Source organism: Papaver somniferum, chromosome 9 (genome assembly GCF_003573695.1).
Source record: "Papaver somniferum cultivar HN1 chromosome 9, ASM357369v1, whole genome shotgun sequence".
In the NCBI taxonomy this organism is placed as follows: domain Eukaryota; kingdom Viridiplantae; phylum Streptophyta; class Magnoliopsida; order Ranunculales; family Papaveraceae; genus Papaver; species Papaver somniferum.
In genome coordinates, this window is record NC_039366.1 from 1,941,269 (window position 1) to 1,961,777 (window position 20,509).

The following is a 20,509-nucleotide window of genomic DNA, read 5'->3' on the forward strand; positions in this document are numbered from 1 at the left end:
GTAAATTGGTGGGCGGTGAGGAATTCACTACGGTGGCTGATCCACTACTAAAAGGCCATTATCCAGAGCAAGGCTTGTACCAAGCTCTTTCTCTTGCAGCAGAGTGCTTACAAACTAAAGATGTCACTCGGCCTCGTATACAACCCAAGTGCTGTCCCAATCAATCGAGCAGGCACATTCAAAAGCAACAGGTGGTTGATTGGCCGCCGCATACAAGAAAATGAAAACCATTTAGTACAATTATGAATCTGAAAATTTCTGCTCTCATTTTGCATCTAGGGAAAATGAAATCTGAGATATTTATTCTTTGCTGTAGCGTGTCTAATTCTGGGCAATAATCTCTTGTGCCTTTGATGCACATTATATATTGCTGAAAAGTACCCCAGATTCATAAAAATTAATCTCTTTCATTTCAGTACCTGTTCAGATAATCCTTAGTAGCATGGAACTCTGGGGTCGGGGATCATGGCCTTGAGCAGCATTTGCAATCTTGACTACATAAACCACGTTAATTTAGTCTGGTTTAGAGATGTAAGAAGATAACATGCCTCAGTGAAAATAATATACGGCCGGTATGGGAAATTTGATCCCCTTGACCAAGCCCTCTTTAGAGCTTTTATGGTTAATTCATGTTTAAGTTTACAAATTCTGTTAAAATCTTAACATAGACGTAGCCTTGGCCAACCGTTGAGTTGAGCTCTAAACTTTCGCATGCACAAGAGGTTGGCTCAGCGATAGCGTCAAGAATTAGATTTACCCAGCTCTCGTCATTTGCGATTGTTATATTAGCAGAAATTTTGATCATTGAACAAATTAGATTAACACATCACAAGACTTGTTAAAGAAATCTATAATAGGGGCGTCACATGTCACATTCCAATAGTGGGGCTTCAATAATAGGATAGAAAAGGATCACCAACTAGTAATTTCAAAATCCTCATATATAAAATATTTTTGTAATGACTAAATAACCCTCATTTAATGAGATTAAGGAATTTCGTATTAGTTTATTAAAATATATCAATGATTTTGGTTTGTAGATTGAGATAGAAAATTAAAGTTAGTGTTTTGGGTTTTTAAAAGGAAGAAAAAATAGATTCTTTCGAAAAACCCTAAACATTAATTCACCCAAGGACTTTTTTTGTTTTTTAATTCTGGTGGGAATTTCAGGTTGATTGAAGTAACAAAAAACACTGATTTTTTTTAACTTACGGTTCGGTGAGATGAACTCCTAACCGTAACAAAATCCGGAAGAATTGAAAAAAAAAACCATAAGCTCTGTCGGAACTACACATGGAAAAGTGAGACCTTTCAAAGAAATAAAATCAATTAACCTTCAATATGGAAACCACATTTTCTCATTTTCTATAAGCATCACAAGGGATAGACCCCAAGGTCCAACCACAAAGCTCAAAAATGTGTAGGGAATCTATCTATATCTAGCTGTAGTGCATGGCCTCGAACATGAGTCGATCTATATATTCAAATAGATCCAACACAGTGTCCAGTCACTACCAGGTATATGGTACTCTTCCATCAACCAATTGGTTTCAGTAATACGTTTACAATCTTCTCGACGACCGGTATGGAAGACGAGGCCACTCTTCTCCCCAACTTCGGTATTTCCTGCCATGACGGGCTCTGTTTTTGTAATCATTCGCCAGTACCCACGTCCTTTCACATTTCGATTGGGTCTCTTTCCATTGGGGTATTTCATGGTCCTCTTGGTATAGAAATACGCCGGTTTTTGTTGGTATTTTTCTGTAAATAAACATACAGTTAAACGTACAACCGATGAATGTGGTAGCCACAGTAATTAACCAAAATTAATTGAAAAAATAAAAATAAACACAATATACGATCAATGTGCTTACCTAGAAGCTTTTCAGGATGATATTTATAAACATCGACATCGGGTATACAAGGCATCAGTTCAAACTTAATTTCAGGATTGTCTATCTTCGGCTTCAAATACATAGACAACAACTTTGGATCCGGAGGAGCAAATTGTACGGCAGGAACATCATGATTGCAATTTCCTAAGCAATGATGACGAGGAACATCTTGACTCTCATAGACGTCCTCTATCTTTCTCTTTCCTTTCAAATCTACTTTCTCCATTATTATTATTTCTTGCTTAAACAATATAGGAAAATTAACAAAACCAAATACTTTTTTTTTTACCTGACTAGCTAGGTTAAAATTCATGTAACCAAATAGGAGACTCTACGAGGGTATTTATAAGCTAGCAAGTCGTCAAGAGGCAAGTGCCCTTTGTTCCCTTTTCCTAGTTGAAAACAGGTTTCCGCATATTGGATCTGTACTTTTGGACGGGGAATCGGCAGGCGATCTTTGACACATGTGCCTTTTTGACCTAACCCAAATTGGTTGTTCATTACTCAGGCCCAATAAGGTTAAATCGTACGTACACTTCGCAAACTTCTTGGTTCTTCGGCATAAATGAAGCGGCCAATTGAAGTTCGTCTTTGGCTTTTTTTATATATGAAAAGGAGTCAGAGTGTCTAGAAAGACAGCCCATTCCTGGTTACATCCAGGATATTGCCTATGCTCGCTCTAGCAACAGGGTTGTTTCTCAAAATAAAGTTAACGTTATTACAGTAATCCTCATCAGAAGTGTTTATGGGATTTCGCAAAGCATGCATGATAGCATGTAAGTTCGTTCCTCTCCAAGTAGAATCAGTAAAGAGAGAAGACTGTCTGGCCAGTCTTGCTAGGTTGATGGCCGCATAGTTTTGTTGTGTAGTAACTTTGGAGAGCTTTCCTAGTACAAAATCGACTGGATCATTGTTGTTGTTGTTTCCTTGTTGTTGATTACTCCTTCCTTTGAACCTTTGTTGAACTTCCCCTTGGTAATTTGTTTTTATTACTTGGTGAGTGTCTTCAGACTCAGCAGCAAAGTTGATGTTAGATTGCTGCATGGTTTTTCCCCAGGTCAGTGCTAGTTTAGCCCCTCGACTTGATCTGTCTGCTCTGTTGGTTCCAGTGGTAAAGTCCTTGAAGTTTCTGGTTCCCAAGCATTGACCTGTTAAGGACACAACAACAAGGGAGTAGTTAGTATAAGGCTGGGCATCACTAGTAGCCTGGTACAAATCAGCTGGATCAATGTGCATGCTAATAGTGATTCCAAATTTATCAGTTGTGTGTCTTTGTTGGATGTAGTTCTCAGGAGGATAATTAGAGTTGTTAGACTGATAGTTAAGATTATTGATAATATGCCCTGGCTTATGATGAATTCTTGAGTGACTTCATAAGTGCTGAGTTATTTCTTTAGTAGTAACAGAGGCAATAGAAGATATTTTCCTAAAGACCCAGTCACATCTGGCTTTCTAGATGAACCAGCATATAGTGGCATAAGTTTCATTCCAGCTGGCATTAACATTATCAGCCTGGAACCAGTTGTTGAGCCACTTATGAAAGGAGTTGAAGGAGGAGAAGAGATTATGATGAGCTCCAAAAAGATGCCTCCAAACTTCAGAAGCAGCAGGGCAGTATAATAGGACATGTGTTGTATCTTCAGCTCCATTCTTGCAGTAAGTGCAAATTGGATCAATGTAACTCAGGATGCTAGCTGTCTTAGCATTAATTGGGAGAATGCCATTGACACATTTCCAGATGAATAGATATATATCATGATTAGTATCAAGTCCCCAGATTTGATTCCAAGGGGCTATTTAAGTATCCTTAGCATATTTGTCTTGTATCTGTTTATCATAGAGAGGCTTGACAGAGAACTTGTTGTTAGAGGTGAGAGACCATCTGATCTCATCCTGCTCATTTGGGAAGTGGGGTGTTTGAAGAATAAGATTTTGGATATCAGGTGTGAACCATTGGTTTAAGATGATGGTGTCCCATTCCCCATAGGTGTTGAATAGTTGGTTAAATGTTATGAGATTTTTTGGGCAGAGGATAGGTTTTTGAAGTCTTCCAGAGTTATTGGGAATCCATCTGTCATCCCATATTTGGATTTACATTCCATTGCCAACCTTCCAAATGTAGAACTGTTGGATTAGAGCGATGCCTTCCAAAATTACTTTCCAGATCTAAGAGTCAGTGTTCTTTGGGTTTGTGTCCAATCTTATAACTTCAGTGTTGGGGTAGTGAGAGGCCTTCATAGTGCTGCTCCATAATGAATCTGGTTCTGAGATTAGTCTCCAGGCAATCTTTATGAGCATAGCCATGTTGAAGAGTTCCATATTTTTGAATCCCAGACCACCCAATTCTTTAGGTTTATTTACTACTTCCCAAGCAAAATAGTAGACCCCTTTGGATTTGTTTGTTCTTTGTTCCAGAATAAGTCTCTTTGAATGGCATTGATCTTATTGCAAGTAGTTTTTGGGATTTTGAAACAGTTCATCTGGTAGAGACTAGATGTGGAAGTCATTGATTGGATCATTGTCATTTTTCCAGCAGTTGAGAGATTTGTCTTCCATCCAACAAATTTGAACTTGAAACTTATGGAGCGAGTAAAAGTCCACGTATATTTAGTCAAAAGGGATGTAACTTTTACAAGTTGTAAATCCCATGGGTATTGCCTCACATATTCGTATAGGAAGAAGAAAATTTGTTCCATATTATATTTGGAACTCCGGACTAAACTAGGCTTCCGCTACTTGATTAAGATTGTTAATTCAATGACGATCGAACTGTTTTTCTTACCGTTGAAGGGGTAGAGTTGTTGGGAGTATAAAATATGATAAAAGAGGTTGTCTACTGCCATCTAAAAAGATAAAAAAATTATACTAAAAGAAAAAGGAAACTTTGTTATTATGGAATCATGTTGGTAAGGAAATTGTGTTGATAAGGAAACTGCATCACCACGAGGCAGGGCAAAACCCCGCGCACACCAAATCACCGACATGGGGCAGATCGAATCCTGCTATACTAAAAATACATTGCCACGGGGCAGGGCGAATCCCCGTGCACACCAAACTGAAAATATCGTTGAAAGAAAATAAACCCGGTGCGTAGCACGGGCACTAATCTAGTACTTTCTTCTTCTCTCATTGATTTTTACCTGACTAGCTAGGTAAAAATTGACCCAACTAAATAGGTGCCCCTATATGGGTATTCATAAGCTAATAGGTCGGTAGGGGCAAGTGCCCTTTTCCTAGTTGAAAACAGGTTTACATATATTAGATCGGTACTTCTGGACCGGGAATCGGCAGAATCTTTCATACAAGGGCTTTACTAACCTAACCCAAATTGGTTATCCACTTCTCAAGGCCCAATAAGTTCAAATCGTCGGTCTCACATAACAAATCATAAACCGACGCATATGTCTGTGCCAAACCAAAGTTTCAGACACTGTAACCTGGAAAGGTAAGCATAACGCCGTGGTTATAATTTTCCTGTTTATATGGAAAGCGTGTAACCTGGCACAAATATGTTATGTACTACACATAAAGGTCAAGTGGTTGGCTGAGCCTGAGGCAGCAGAAATATGAAATTGCCTTCACCAAATCCTAGTTACCATATTTGGACACGCAAACACCAAGAAATAAAAGAAACGAAACAAAAAATCAAAATTACAGTACACGGTGAATTTTAATATACGAGTACAACCCAAGTTTAAAAATTAAAGGGACAACAGCCTGGAAAATTACAACTACATGATGCTGCATAATACTTCAAGGAAATAAGAAAGCAGTATGAGGAAAATAATAACAAGATAATGTTCTGTACTACATTCTTATCATCAGAAAGGTGGGGATCAAGCAAGCCCAAGCCAAAGCCAAAGAAGTCCACAGGGAACAGAAAGAAATACTGAAACACGCATCTTAGAGTTTAACAACAGTTGCAAGCCAAATCACCTATGAAATACAGATCTTAACACTCTGAGATACTGAAATATAATGCCTTCTGAAATAACCTACGCTGTGTTTATCATGCAGCAACAACTTCATGGCGGCGATGTTTACTACTCTTTCGAGTTTGCTTTTTGGACCTCCCAACACGTGAATCATCCGAGTCACTAACATCACAGCTAGAGGATGCCTTCTTCCTATGTCTACGCTTATGACGCCTTCTAGATTCTTCAGACGAATCAGAATCATCTGAATCATGATGACTTCTCCTCCTCCTCTTTTCCTTCGTACTCTTCCTATGACGATGTCGACGTTTATCATCTTCATCTGAAGAATCGTCATGTCTCCTCTTCTTCTCCTTCCTTCTCTTCTTACCACCCTCATCATCATCATCCGTGTCACTGCTGCTCCTCCTCCTACTTGTCCTTTTCTTCGATCTACCTCGCTTCTTTCTCTCTTCCTTGTCATCTTCATCCGAGTCGTCATCCTTTTTCTTACTTAAAGACCTTGATTTAGACTTACTAACACCCTTCTTCCCATAGCGTGCCTCAATTGCCCTCTCCATCTCTGAATCAGCATCAGAATCCGAACTCTCGCTCTCTTCAGAACTCTCTTCAGAGAACTCCTTAGCCCCATTCAACTTAAATTTATCCAAACCAGAACCAAGACCAACCTGAAGAATTGCGGCCTCTTTCTCTTTATCTTCTTTCAAACTGAGAAAATTACGACACTGAAAATAAAGATGACCAACACGACCACATTTTCTACAAGAACCACGAGTCTCATTATCCGCATTCGAACCAGTAATACGAGCAAGTGCAAGAAGTCCTTGGAAACTATTATAAGCGTTTTCAGCATCAGGTTCAGCTGCAGTCGCCGCCGACATTGGCTGAGAAGAAGAAGATTGCTTTGGTTCATCTTTATTCGGTGCATAAGGATCGTACCCAATCGCACTTTGCCAAATACCATGAGTTTGAAGTGCAGCACTACTGTGAACCCGATTATTCGCGGGCATACGAACCCTTCCTGCTGTTGCCGGCATTTTCACAAACAGAAACTGCAGACATAAACACAAGATTAAGAAGATAAGCTTTTTCTAACAGACGACAGAAAACAAAAAAGCTAAGATGTTAAGAATTTTGTTCTCAAATGACACAAAACTTGGTCATGATATTATAATCTTCTATCCATTTTCTGATCCTGAAATTTTCATTCTGGTTTGATTTATCAGTGACGGAAAAACAAGGTAATGCTACTGTAGATGAGAATTCCAGTCACTTAAAATTCCCATCTTACAATAATAATTCCACTTAATTTACCACCAAAAAAAATGTCGACGATGATTGGGGTTAATTTCATCCCGCATCCAAAACAAAATATTCATATTCAACAATTAATCCTTTAAAAAGTAATCAAAGTCGAGTTTTTGGGGTGCTCATCAAATTATTACACACATTCCAAGTAAAGTGAATCTAAGGAAAAAACTATTCCTCTTCTCCTATTTAGGGAAGAAAACTAAAGAAGCTTTACCTCTGTCATTCTATGGGTATTCAATGATGATGAAATAGAAATGTGCAGTGAGTAGTTTGTGAAATCGAATGAGGTATTCATGCACACCAAGTAAGATAAAAACTAAAAGTCTGGCATAGCTACAGGTACAAAGGAATTGTCCTTCACATCTTCCAAACAATCGAATCAGAACGGAGTTAACACAGAATGAAATCTAACTTGGTCAAACAAAAAAGAAGAACCCTAACTTGATCAAACAAAGCCATTGATTCTAATAAAAATTTCACCGCTCTTCACCCAAGTACAGTTACAAATCACCTTTCCACAAAAACTGATACTAATATTGTTCAACAAGATGAGTTTCGAATATTTTTGTATTTCAAAGAGGACTTATCTGGTTTTATTTACTAATCAAAACACTAAATACCTTATCTGGTTTGATATATCAATGGCAGAAATACAAGGTAATGCTGAAGTGGATGAGAATTTCGGTGACTTCAAATACGCATAAGATCAAATAACCACTAAAGATAATATTGTTCATGATGATTGTGGGGTGAATTTCATTACTAATCTCTCATCCAAAACAAAATCTTCATAATATAACTAACCTAATTAGTTTTCAACAATCAATCATCTAAAACCATGGGCTTATCAGTCTGGAACACATTCATCAGACTCATCCTAAAGTGAATCTAAGAAAGATACTATTCTTCATCTTCTATTTGGGGAAACAACTAACAGGGCTTCATCTCTACCACTCTATAGGGATTCAAAAATTGCATAACAATGAGGTTTTCACCCAAACCAATTATATATAAAACCCCAAAAAATGGCCTCACCGTAAAAAGGATTTGTACTTCACATCCTCCAACACAATCGAATCAGATTAGCGCTCATATTGAGTAAATTCTAACTTAATCAAACCAAACGTGATAAATTCCAACTTGAATTGAACAAAACTTTTGGTTTTCCACAACAACAATTACAAATCAACTTTCGACCAAAACTAATACTAAAATTGCTAAAGAAAAACGTCAGTAGCTTTCTAATACTTAGGTTTGTGTCTTTCAAAAAGGACCTCAAAGTGTCTGTCATGATCATCCAAGTGTAACCCCCCAACAACAGCATGGTTCTTAATTCCAATTTCAATTGTCGAACCCTAAATCGAAAAAAAAACTAGGGCATGATGAATTTTACGATCAAAGTCCTACAGAAATTCAATAATTACTATAATCTAAAATGAAATTCAATACAGGTTTAGGATTAGTTTACCTGAAATTCTTGATTGATGCCCTAATCTGATTGATTTGGGGGAAAATAAAATTTCTTCGCGTTCCAAAGGAGGGAGAGAGAGAGAGACGGAAAGCGCAAAAGAGGAAACGATATACAGATGGGGATTGTGTATTTAAATACAAGGAGATAGAAAATTCTCTATTTATACGTGTCGATTTGTGATTGGTTGCCTGAAACCGACGTTTTTATCCTTACTGGGCTTTGTGAAAAGAGCAAACGATTAGGTTTGGTCAGCAAAGCCCATGTAACAAAGATCCTGCCGATTCCCGATCCAAAAGGACCGATTTCTAATCTGTGTAAACCTTTTTTTCGTTTTAACTAGGAAAATCAGTGTAAAGCTTTATTCAACTAGGAAAAGGGCTCTTGCCCCCTACTAGCTTATAAATACCTCTTAGGGGCACCTATTTGGTTAGATGAATTTTTGCCTAAGGTAAAAAAAACGAGAGCAGAAGATTTCGCGAGTAATTTCAAGAAATAATAATAATTATAATAATGGAGAAAGTAGATTTGAAGGGTAAGAGAAAGATGGAGGACGTCTACGAGAGTCAAGTAGCAGCTAGTAACCATCAGTACCAGCATGAGGATGCAGCGATGAACATGGAGTGGTATGTATTTGTGAATCTTCTCTACTTTTCTTTTATGAGTTAATTTCATTTTTTTCATAAATATTGATCAGGAACGTGTTTATATGCATGTGCAGGGCTAATAACTACGATTATGATGACCAAGAACTTCTTAGTGATCAAGATCTGGAGTACCTCGATGATTGTATTAACCAAATACTCGATGCTGGTGAAGATCTGCAATACTTCAGTAATTATAATAGCCAACAACTTGTTGCTGATCAAGATCAGCACTTGTTAAGAGATTGTTATCAGGATGTTCCTTCCGTACAACTTAGGGAACTTCCTCCTGGTTTCGTGTTTGCTCCTTCGGATCAAGAGCTGCTGTCTATGTACTTGAAGCCGAAGAAAGAAAATCCTGAAATTCAGTTTGAAGTCATGCCTTGTATACCCGACATCAATGTTTATCAGTATCATCCTAAAAAGCTTCTAGGTAAGCAAATCGTATACTTATTCTTTTTTCAATCATTAATCTTGGTTAATTACTGTACGTGATTGCGATATTGATCAGTTGTACGTTTAATTTCATGTTTATTACAGAAACATACCAAGAAAAATCGGGGTATTTCTTCACCCGAAGAACCATAAGATATGCGAATGGAAAAAGACCCATACGAACTGTGGGAGGACATGGTCACTGGAGAATGTCTACAAAAACAGAGCCCGTCATGGAAGGCAGTGAAGAAGTTGGGAAGAAGAGTGGCCTCGTGTTCCATACCGTCGGTCGTCAAGGTGATAAGAAAAGTAATACTAAAACCAATTGGTTGATGAAAGAGTACCATATGACTGGTAGTGAGTGGACATTGTGTAGGATCTATTTGAACAAATAGATCGATTTTAGATACAAGTTTAAGGCCAGGCGCACTAGCTAAGTGATAATAGCCAAGTGATTTACGTTGAAATAGATTTTATTTAAATAGATGCACACGTCTGTAATAATGACAAATACTTCTCTTGTTTCAGTTTAACCTTATTTTCAGTGAATCTATATCCAAGTACAATTGTCATTTGATTCTTTTTTTTCTTCTCTTATCAAGTTATCAACCCAAAATGAGCCCAGAAACATCAACAATATTTACAATATTCTCATTAACAAACAATGATTTAAGTACGTCAAGGATATCAAAGACGACACTAGCTATCTGTTTTATTCTTCTTGTGAAAAACATGCTCAATGGGCTAGCTATCTGTTTTCTTTCTTCTTTTTGTTCTTTTGTGGCCGTTAGTTAACTGACTTATCTAGATCTTAATTAAGTTTGGTTTTTCGTCTTGTATGCTTGCCATTGCATTAATTCGGTGGCGGAGCCAGAACTTCAAGACCAAGTGGAGCAAATAAAAAAAGAATCTACAACAAAATGATCCCGCCAAATTGGTTATGAAAAACAAAAACTGGTTTTCTTGTAAGGAACTTGGCGTCAAGCTTTTAAGGAGGCGCATATGTGTTTTAGAATATGAGACAAATCTTCTTCCAGAGTAAACTTAGGACTTGGGGTTCCATTTTTTGAGCATATGTGTTTTAGAATATGAAACAACAGGTAGGTATATATATAATACACGTTTACAACGGCTATATTTTTTTAAAAAAGTAAGAAACATTTGTTCCTAAAATTTCGTGAAAAATGTCATAATTCGGCTAATACGGATTTTGACAAGCAAGCCAGGACCAGATAAGTAACGGCTAGATTTTTCAAACATTTGAAAAATCTACGAATTCAGGTATCAAGTTTTTCCTTTTTAAGTCGAACTTTATCCCGTATTTAGTGCCAATACTCATTTGAATGTAAACTAGCTCGACTACATTGTTTTAGCTTAATTAAAAGCTTAAATAGAAACTTAGATTACACACTATTAATCTGTTTTAACGTAATAATTCAATGGATCTTGACGGGTATATTTTTGACTAATCTTGGCGGCCATTTCTTTAATGAATCTCATAATTCTTCTCCTCAACCACGTATAACATATCCCAAGCTTGTATCTTCCTCCATGGCATATTTCCCAAAGGCTTTGTATTCTACAATCCTTAAGATTTTTTTTTTTTTGCAAGTTAGTATTAAAAGTAAAATACACCTTATTTCGCAACATAAACGCGATTCAATTTGGAATACTCACATTCTCTTCATTACTATATATCATTGGGATGATATTGGTTGACCCATCATAATATTTTGATGTAATCTTGCATTGTATAACAAATACTCTCAAATCTTTCGGCTAATTGCATCCACTTAGGACGTTTTGGATTCACATCTAACTCAAACTGGAATTCCTTAATTGTGACGACCCGAAAATTTTTTTCCCTTCCAGTCGGTCGTGGAGTTCGGTCAACTGACAAGTTTCAAATTCTCTGAGCTGTCATTTGAGATGCACGGATTGAAAACCAGTTTGTAAACAAGAGTAAAAGTCATGTTGTTATTAAACATAACAAAATAAGTTTCGTTTACATAAACCAGTTAACCAAAAAGTATGGAATACAAAATATGAGACATGAAACCATTTAAACATGACCCACACTTATTAATTAATATACTCTTTTGACAAACGACAACAAGAAAAGAGAGTAACACTTTTACAAATCACAATAACAAGCAAAGATAGTATCAATTTTCACAAACTAAAACAATAGGATAATACAATATCTTTTTTCTCAAACTAACCCAGATACATATGAATATATATGAATACAAAGTGATGTACTCACTTTGACCCACAAATCTCAATGCACCAAGCTTAAGAAAGCTTACTACCTCAAGCCGCCCATTAACTCTGTGGAAAACAAAACAAAAGGGTGAGACACAACACAGTAGAGAGTTAACACGAGTACAAAGCGTAAAACACAATAACGATGAGATATCAAATCGTTTAAAGCGTAAACAATGCGTTAAGTTGTTGAGCACATCCAAATCGAAGTATCAAAGGCCTTACAAAGGAAATACACAATCGAAATCATTTAAACCCTGAAAAAGTGGGGGTCTAACAACACCACCCAATATCTCGCTTAGAAATCTTTATGAACAAACTCGAATATACTTTCGAGATAATCAATCAAGACCCAATCAATTAAAAGTATATCAACGAGTTTATATCTCTCTCTTGATTTGATTTACTCAAGCATATCCTGCGAGTTTTAATCAAATACAAGGAATAACTTGGACGGTACCAAAGACCAATCTCCAAGGATCAATCTATGACAATCGACAACCAAAGGTTGGATTATACTAATTGATGATCTAAACGCACAACCTGTGTTATTTTAATTATAAAGATAAAACAATATAATGCGGAAACTGAAATAACACAGACACCAGAAATTTTGTTAACGAGGAAACCGCAAGTGCAGAAAAACCCCGGGACCTAGTCCAGATTGAATACACACTGTATTAAGCCGCTACAGACACTAGCCTACTCCAAGCTAACTTCGGACTAGACTATAGTCGAACCCCAATCAGTCTCCCACTGATCCAAGGTACAGTTGTACTCCCTACACCTCTGATCCCAGCAGGATACTGCGCACTTGATTCCCTTAGATGATCTCACCCACAACTAAGAGTTGTTACGACCCCAAATCCCAGGCTTTGACAATAAAAAAATTTGTCTGATACAGACAAGTCTATCAAAGGATCAATCTGTCTCCCACATAAAAATCCTAAAGTTTTTGTTCCGTCTTTTGATAATAATCAAGGTGCACAGGAACCAATTGATAATCCAGTCTTATATTCCCGGAGAACATCCTCGATTAATCAATCACCTCACAACAATATTAATCGTATGGTAGTGAAACAAGATGTTGCGGAATCACAAAAAATGAGACGAAGATGTTTGTGATTACTTTTTATGTCTTGCCTATCGGAGATATCAATCTCAATCCAATCAATATAATTGTACTCGTACGATAGAAGATGCAAGATCAGATCACACAACTACGATAAAAGTATTATCGGTCTGGCTTCACAATCCCAATGAAGTCCTTAAGTCGTTTAACCTGGTTTTAGAAGAAGAAAACCAAAGGTTAAAGGAGAACCGACTCTAGCACGCAAACTAGTATCACACATAAGGTGTGGGGATTAGTTTTGCAGAGTTGCTAAGTGTCCCCTTATATAATCTTTCAAATCAGGGTTTTGCCTTGGTAACAAAGCAATCAATATTCACCGTTAGATTAAAACCTGATTTAGATTCAAACTAATATTTCTCAACCGTTAGATCAAAAACTTAGCTTGTTATACACAAATGAAATGCACGGTTCTAGGTTTGTTAACCGTACCCAAACGTGTACATTGTTGGTTCAACAATAGTCAACCAAAAGGTTAGCCATATGAGCATTTCATATCAACCATGTTCTTCTTCACCATAACTAGTTCAAATGACTCAATTGAACTAGTTAGAGAGTTGTTCAATTGCAAGGAAATCTTGTGTAACTACACAAGACACAATTGAAGCAAAGATGATTTGATTCACTCGAATCGGTTCATAAACTTTCATAGACCCGGTTTGCAAATAACATTCCTTAGTCTTTTTAAGTTGAAGTTCAGAAATCATCTTTAGATATATAACCTTCTCAAGTTCGCAGACTAGATTCACGGACTTAAGATACCGGACAGAGTTTACAAACTCCAGCAGTAATTCTCGGGATGAGAACTTATCCGGTTCGCGGACTTAGTTCGCGGACTTAGCTTCACGCAAGTAGTTTGTCAACTCCATTAGAAATTCTTGGGTTTGAGAACTTCGGCATTTCCCGGACTGAGTTCGCGGACTTGGCATTTGCCATTCTTCCGGTTCTCTTGATCAACAAAGTTCGAAAATTTTGGTTCAAGGAATCGGACTTATACATAACTGTGTTTCCACAGTAATGCTTATGTCCACCATTGATTATGTAATCTAAACTCTCATTCCAATCATTGAAACATTCTTATAGGACGTTATGCAGTTGTTACACCATTTATCGTCAAAACAATTTTCAAAGTGATTTAAACAAATCATGACTTTCGTCACTAGGTAAAGATAAACTTGGTCGAAGCGAAAAGCTTACCAGCACATATTTCAAGATATAGATAGGCGAGGTATACTCGGCTCGAAATACCAAATGTGTATATTCATAGTCTATATATATAGCAAACGACTTTTTTTCTCAAAGAGTAGGAGATAGAATAGATAGACTTTTGAATGACAGATAAGTTCAAGTCTCCACATACCTTTTTGTCGAGAAGTTCCACCAGTTCCATGAGTAGATCTTCGTCTTGTATGATGAATCGCCATGGAGTCCTTGAGCTCAACTACACTTACCATACTAGCCCGAGACTTAGCTATAGTAGACTAGAAATCAAGACTTATGGTTTTGATCACTAACATTGACAAACATGCTTGAGATTGCAATGCATGCAAGTTCGACCGAGCAATGATCTAACAAACCCAGTGAGTTCGTAATAATCTACTTTGAGGGTCCGAATAACCATTTTTCGAAGTTTATCAGAAAACTACCCCCGGACGATTTCCATAGGTCACCATTAATATGGATTGCCCCTTGTGGGCCCGACAAACTCATCAATAGGGTTCGTAACCAAAAAGGATTCTCAACGCAATGCATAAACAGTTCGCAAACATCGTTAAATACGAGTATCGAATAAACATCAACAAATTATTGATTCATAAACCATGAAAGAAACTTACCTTGGCTTACCATGTATAAGACAAGATCATAAAATCCAAGGATGTATCAAAACATAAAGTTGGGCAAACTCAGAATCGATAAATGCATCAAATCATTGAATTTGTGCAACAAAATCTGTTTCAATTCTAAACCTCTAGTTTTCAAAACTTACCATGATCCACATTTCAAATCAAAACAAGAAAAACCTTAGCATTTTGGAACCAAGAAAAAACTTCCGTTTATACCAAAATCAAATATATCAAATAACAAGAGATGTAGGCATAAGACAACAGTAGAACGTTTCTGAAATTCAGATTGCATAGTTTGTGTTCAAAAAGTTGTGTAGACTTCATTAAATAACGAAAATGAATGATTCTTATCTCATTTTAAAGAAGAAAGAACAGAATATTATATAAAAGAATATGATCAAAAACAATAAATTTATTAACAGGTCGAATTCACTTCAGTAAAACCTGTCAGTGCAATAGCTTAATAAAGAACCTAAGGTTTTAAGAGTCCAAAAAAATTGACATAAAATACATTACTCGACCAAATGCATTGATTCTTGATTCATTTTAAGAAATCATAAGCTTTCGGGTAAAAATTATATGGAAGGTAATCCGCTCTCTCGTTTTATTTTTAATCTTGGCATGGAAGGGTTCTCTCTTTTCCTTAATTTTATACGTAATTTTATACGTAATGGCAATATTCATGGATTCTCGGTCAAAGAAAATAGAAACTCTTTTTATCTTTTACATTACACGGATGATATTATATTGTTCTCAGACAGTAAATGGGAGGAGATACATTTTTTTTTTAAGATTTTAGTGCTCTTAAAGGCTTTGAAACTTGTTTCTGACCTTAGGGTTAACATTTCCAAGACAAGATTAGTCGGTATTGAAAATGTTCCTTCTTTGAAGTTGAACTCTTGGGCAGAGAAAATAGGTGCATGTTTGGGGCTAAGGTTCACTTTTAAATCAATTTGGGATCCACTAATTGAGCTGTTCCACAAAAATTTATAAACTTGGAAGAGAATGTTTTTAACTAAAGGAGGAAGGATTACTCTTATTAAGAATCTCTTGTCAAGTGAGTCTGCCATTACATTATTTCGTGGTCTTTAAAGCTCCAACTGCGATCATTAATTGACTGCCTCAAGAAAAAACTGCCTTCCGCTCTTTGCCTCTCTGGGATTCTGGCAAGGAGCAAAAGAAGAATCCTCTAGTGAATTAGTGGTCGGTTTGTATAGTTCTGTTAAAAATGGGGGCGTTGGAATCCGTGGTTTAGAAGATACGAAATTAGCACTATTGGTCAAATGGAACTGGAGATTTGTGGTGTAAAGTCATCGAAGAAAACTATGGTGTTTCTGCTTCTCATTGGTTACCCGATAAAATTAACTCCCGTCATGGTGTTTCTTGCTAGAAATCCATTGCTTCAGTTGCCAATTTAATTGCTGATAACTCGTTGATGCACGTGCATTAAATCTGGTACCCTTACATCTTTTTGGTAGGATTAAGTGGATAGACGTGAGAAGCCACTTATGTTTTTGTTCCCATCTCTTTTGGGTGATTGGGACTTTCATTTTGGGTGATTGGGACTTTCATTTTAGACGTGGATTAAAATGAACATGAAGTTGCACAAGTACTCTCATCGTTAGACATTGTTGGATTACAACCAACTCATCTCTGTGAACCTGGTAAGCTACTTTGATTACATAAAAGGATTAGCTTTGCATGAAGACATAAAACTAAAAATAAGATGTTAATTTAATGAGAAAATACAAATTTCAATACAAGTGATTAAAGATATAAATCAGGATTATAAGTTGAAAATCATGAGTGAACAGAGAAATGTTCTCGCCCGATTTGCTCTAGAAGAGATGCTGGCCAAATTCGATAAGACATTGGTTTGTGTTCTTCACTAACTACGTCTTAGTATCTATGTCTAAATTGTATATTCGAGTTAGGGATTCGTTTTTTATCTTTTTCAGATTGGCAAAGTTGGGCACATTCCACTGAGTAGGCGGGCCAGTTTAGAGATTTGTTTTCAAGTAATGTCATTCGATCACTTGCATTAAATCAAATAATTGAAGTTGTTGAGATGTTTCTCTAAGGCCTTTACTCACTCAGGCTTGAAATGACTTTTTTACGGTGTTAAGCTTTCTGTGTGGTTAACGACTATTCATTTGGTAGATCATGTCGCCTACTAAACCCGCATATTTAGACGTGCGTGGGTGACAATGCCGATGCCATATGATTGCTGAAGACGTGCAGAAAGATCAGGAAATTAGGTAAAGTGTCTCTTGAAATTGTGCAAAGATCAGCGTGGGCTTTTAAATGCTAAGAATAATAAAAATAGTGGATGGGTGTCACCTATTTATCACCGGCGTTTTTCCTATTTGCTACCCATCTCACAATTTTTAAAATAATTATACTTTTACTTTTACTTTTCCTTGTTTACTACCTACAAACAAAAGTCTTATCTAAAAACTTAAAGTTCTAAACAAATAAAATTTCCACGATGAACGGTAGCGAAGCCCTCGCTTCCTGTTAATCAAAATAAGTTTCTCTTGTGGCTGTTGTGAAATGAGAGTTTTAGAGAGGACACTTGGCAACGTATGATTGGTCTAAAAATTACAAACTGAAAAGGAAAACTTAACTTACTGTGTTTAAATTTTAAGGAAGTCCAAATTCAATTCGGAAGTCGAGTACCTGTCATATTATGACTCTTTTTCCAAAAATACAAGGAAAAAAGAACTTAAAAAATCTTCAGACATATTTTCTGGGAAAATAAAACGAAAAAATAAAATAAAATATATTTTCTCCACCTATTTAATGCATCGAGACGGTGTAGGACGAAGCTCCATGCACGCCAAATAAAAAAAAAAGAATATTGCCCGATGTGTAGCACAGGCACAAACCTGATTTTGTCTTATTCTTCATGGGTCCCTCTTTTTATTAAAAGAAATAATCAAAACCAATAACCACTAACCTTAGGTTAGGATTCGGTTTAATTTTACTACACCAAAAACTCATTATGTTTTATCAATCAATTTGTGGATAAATAGACGAATTAATTTGTGATTAATCCTTAAGTAATCATTACGGAGGATCCAGACCTTGGATGAATCCAACATCCAACAAGATTATATTAATTCAACTGAAAACAAATAGTGCAAACAAGATTCGAAGGTAAATAAGTGATCAACATTGGATGTTTCATTTGATTTGATTTTTTTTCTTTCAAATTTTGTTGAACTATTCTCTGATTTATGGACGACTGGAAGGTACCATCATGTTAATCCAGATTCGAACTACCATGTAACGGAATAATAGGTTATGTCTGAACAACTATGCGTTAGTGAAGTCTTCTTGAGGGATTTTGCACTATGAGATGAGAAACCATATAAAACCAATCTATATAATCATCACCAGAAGCCCAAGGAATACTCAACAAGACACGATCTTAATCCTTCACTTAGAAATTTATTTTTCTATCGTCCCCAAAACTAATATGGTTTGCTATAGTCATCCTGTATGCTGAAGCTTTATCACCCTACGGGTAGTTTATGATGGCGGTGAACGTTCAACACAAAAAAAGTGACTAAACATGGTGGCCGGTTGGTGGAGACGGGAGGTGATGAAAAAAAGACTTAGTTTGAGTTTTGAAATTAAGGCTTAGACTATGTTTGTTTACTCCTGACTCATCTGAGTCGTCTGGATCTGAGTGAAATCACCTGACTCATCTGGATCTGACTCAATATGTTTGTTTTGAGTCAGATCTGACTCATCTGACTCAAAAAACGTGAGTCAGTGGTTTGGTCCCGTGAGTCAGGGGTATTTTGTTACCTGACTCAAATGGGTCCGAGTCAGGAGTTATGTCTGAGTCATAGGTCGAGTCAGATCTGACTCAAAATGCAAAACAAACGGTCTGACTGCTGACTCGGCCCGAGTCAGAGGTTGACTCAGATCCAGACGCCGAGTCAGCTGCAAACAAACAAGATGTTAGTTTGGTATTGTTGCGGCTTTTATAAAAGCACTTATCTGTTTTGCGTTGTTGTGATGTGTTGTGAGAAAAAAGCAGTTAGTCATTTGGTAAAATATTAATTAAAGTTAATACTGATTAGAAAAGCTATCGAAGTGTGTTTGGTAAGATATCAGATTCAACCATTGTTGTTGTGGAAAATGACAAAAACAGACATATCTCTGAAAATAATTTTATTCAATTTTATTGGGTTTAAATTTTTTTTTTACTATTAAATATAAATATATAAAATATTAAATTTACTAATTGTTACTATTATTATGATTGTTAAAATAATTTGTTTCACTTAACCACTTTTTAATATATACATATGTATATATAATTTCGAACAAAAAATCAACCTAAAATTAAGTAATTATTTAATTTTTATTTTTATTTTTTGACGAATTAAATAAAATGGTATCATAAAATAGTTCGAAATAAAATATAATAATATTTAAAGAATACTAAAATATACGAACAAAATTCTCTAGGGACCGAGATAATGAACTACACCAAAACAACATACTCACAATCCTATACATGTGGGGCCCAAAAGTGCCCCCCATCTCCATGTGGGCGGAGCCCACCCCCATGTGAGGGGTGGTTTTTATGTTGTTTATTTTCTCGGTTCATAGAGAGCCGGAATTGATTATTTTTTTTTTAATTCGGAAGTGATGAAGATCATGCTGAAAGTGATGAAAACCATGCCAGAATTGATGAACACCATGCCGGAAAACGGTGCCGGCATGCTTAGTAACTAACATTCAATGTCGTAACTAAATACCGGCATGCTCGATAGAAATCTATCAATGCCGGTAGTCAAGTGAAAAAAAATCATCTTTCTGGATACTATACATCATGTACCGGCATAGAAATTAATGCAACATACTATGCCGGAAACCGGTGCCGGCATGCTCGAGAATTAACTAACTGTGCCGGCAGTGGACTGGTTAAAACCAGAAAAAATTCAAAACGGACTTTTTTTTGCAATACCGGAAGTGATGAAGACCATGCCGGAAGTAATGAAGACCATGCCGGAATTATGAAGACCATGCAGGAAAATGGTGTCGGCATACTCGAGAACATCCTATCAATGTCGGTAGTCAAGCGAAACAAAATCAATTTTCTGGATACTTTTCATCATGTGCCGACATAGAAATTTAAGCAACATACTATGCCGGAAGTGGTGCCGGCATGCTCGAAAATTAGATAATTGTGCCGGAAGTGGACTGATTAGAAAAAAAAAATAGGTTTTGAAGATCAAAACCAGAAAACAATTTATGAAAATTTATGAAAATTTCCAGCAAATGCCGGCATGGTTTTTTGGTTGAATACCATGCCGGCACCGAGCTTTTTCAGCTGCAACAATGGTGGATTCAAAGAAAAAAAAATCAAATTTTCAACCTCTTAGTAGCAATTCTCTCTTCACAATCATCCTCCATTTTCACAAAAAAATTCCCTCTCAAATATGTTTTTTTCTCCTTATACTCTCACCTCACTCACACAAATTCTCATATAAATACACACTAATCATTAACAAATACTTAAGATTTTTAGTAATTATTATTAACCACTAAACCTGATTAATG

General features: G+C 36.4%; 2 protein-coding genes across 3 annotated transcripts; both read right to left on the reverse strand.

Moving 5' to 3' along the window:
- Window positions 1-1,474: 1,474 nt before the first annotated feature.
- LOC113310004 (NAC domain-containing protein 72-like) lies at window positions 1,475-2,121 on the reverse strand. The gene is made up of 2 exons (XM_026558539.1): window positions 1,875-2,121; window positions 1,475-1,761 (listed from the first exon to the last, which is right to left on the reverse strand). The coding sequence occupies exons 1-2, from the start codon at window positions 2,119-2,121 to the stop codon at window positions 1,475-1,477; spliced, it is 534 nt and encodes a 177-aa protein (XP_026414324.1).
- A 3,414-nt stretch (window positions 2,122-5,535) lies between these two features.
- Window positions 5,536-8,730, reverse strand: LOC113310609 (CAX-interacting protein 4-like). 2 transcript variants are annotated; one of them, XM_026559329.1, is made up of 3 exons: window positions 8,610-8,691; window positions 8,416-8,496; window positions 5,536-6,882 (listed from the first exon to the last, which is right to left on the reverse strand). In XM_026559329.1, the coding sequence occupies exon 3, from the start codon at window positions 6,865-6,867 to the stop codon at window positions 5,905-5,907; it is 963 nt and encodes a 320-aa protein (XP_026415114.1). In that variant the 5' UTR covers window positions 6,868-6,882; window positions 8,416-8,496; window positions 8,610-8,691; the 3' UTR covers window positions 5,536-5,904. The 2 variants fall into 2 exon arrangements, with proteins under 2 accessions (XP_026415114.1, XP_026415113.1); XM_026559328.1 differs by lacking the exon at window positions 8,416-8,496 and having other exon boundaries at window positions 5,543-6,882; window positions 8,610-8,730.
- Between the last annotated feature and the right edge of the window lie 11,779 nt (window positions 8,731-20,509).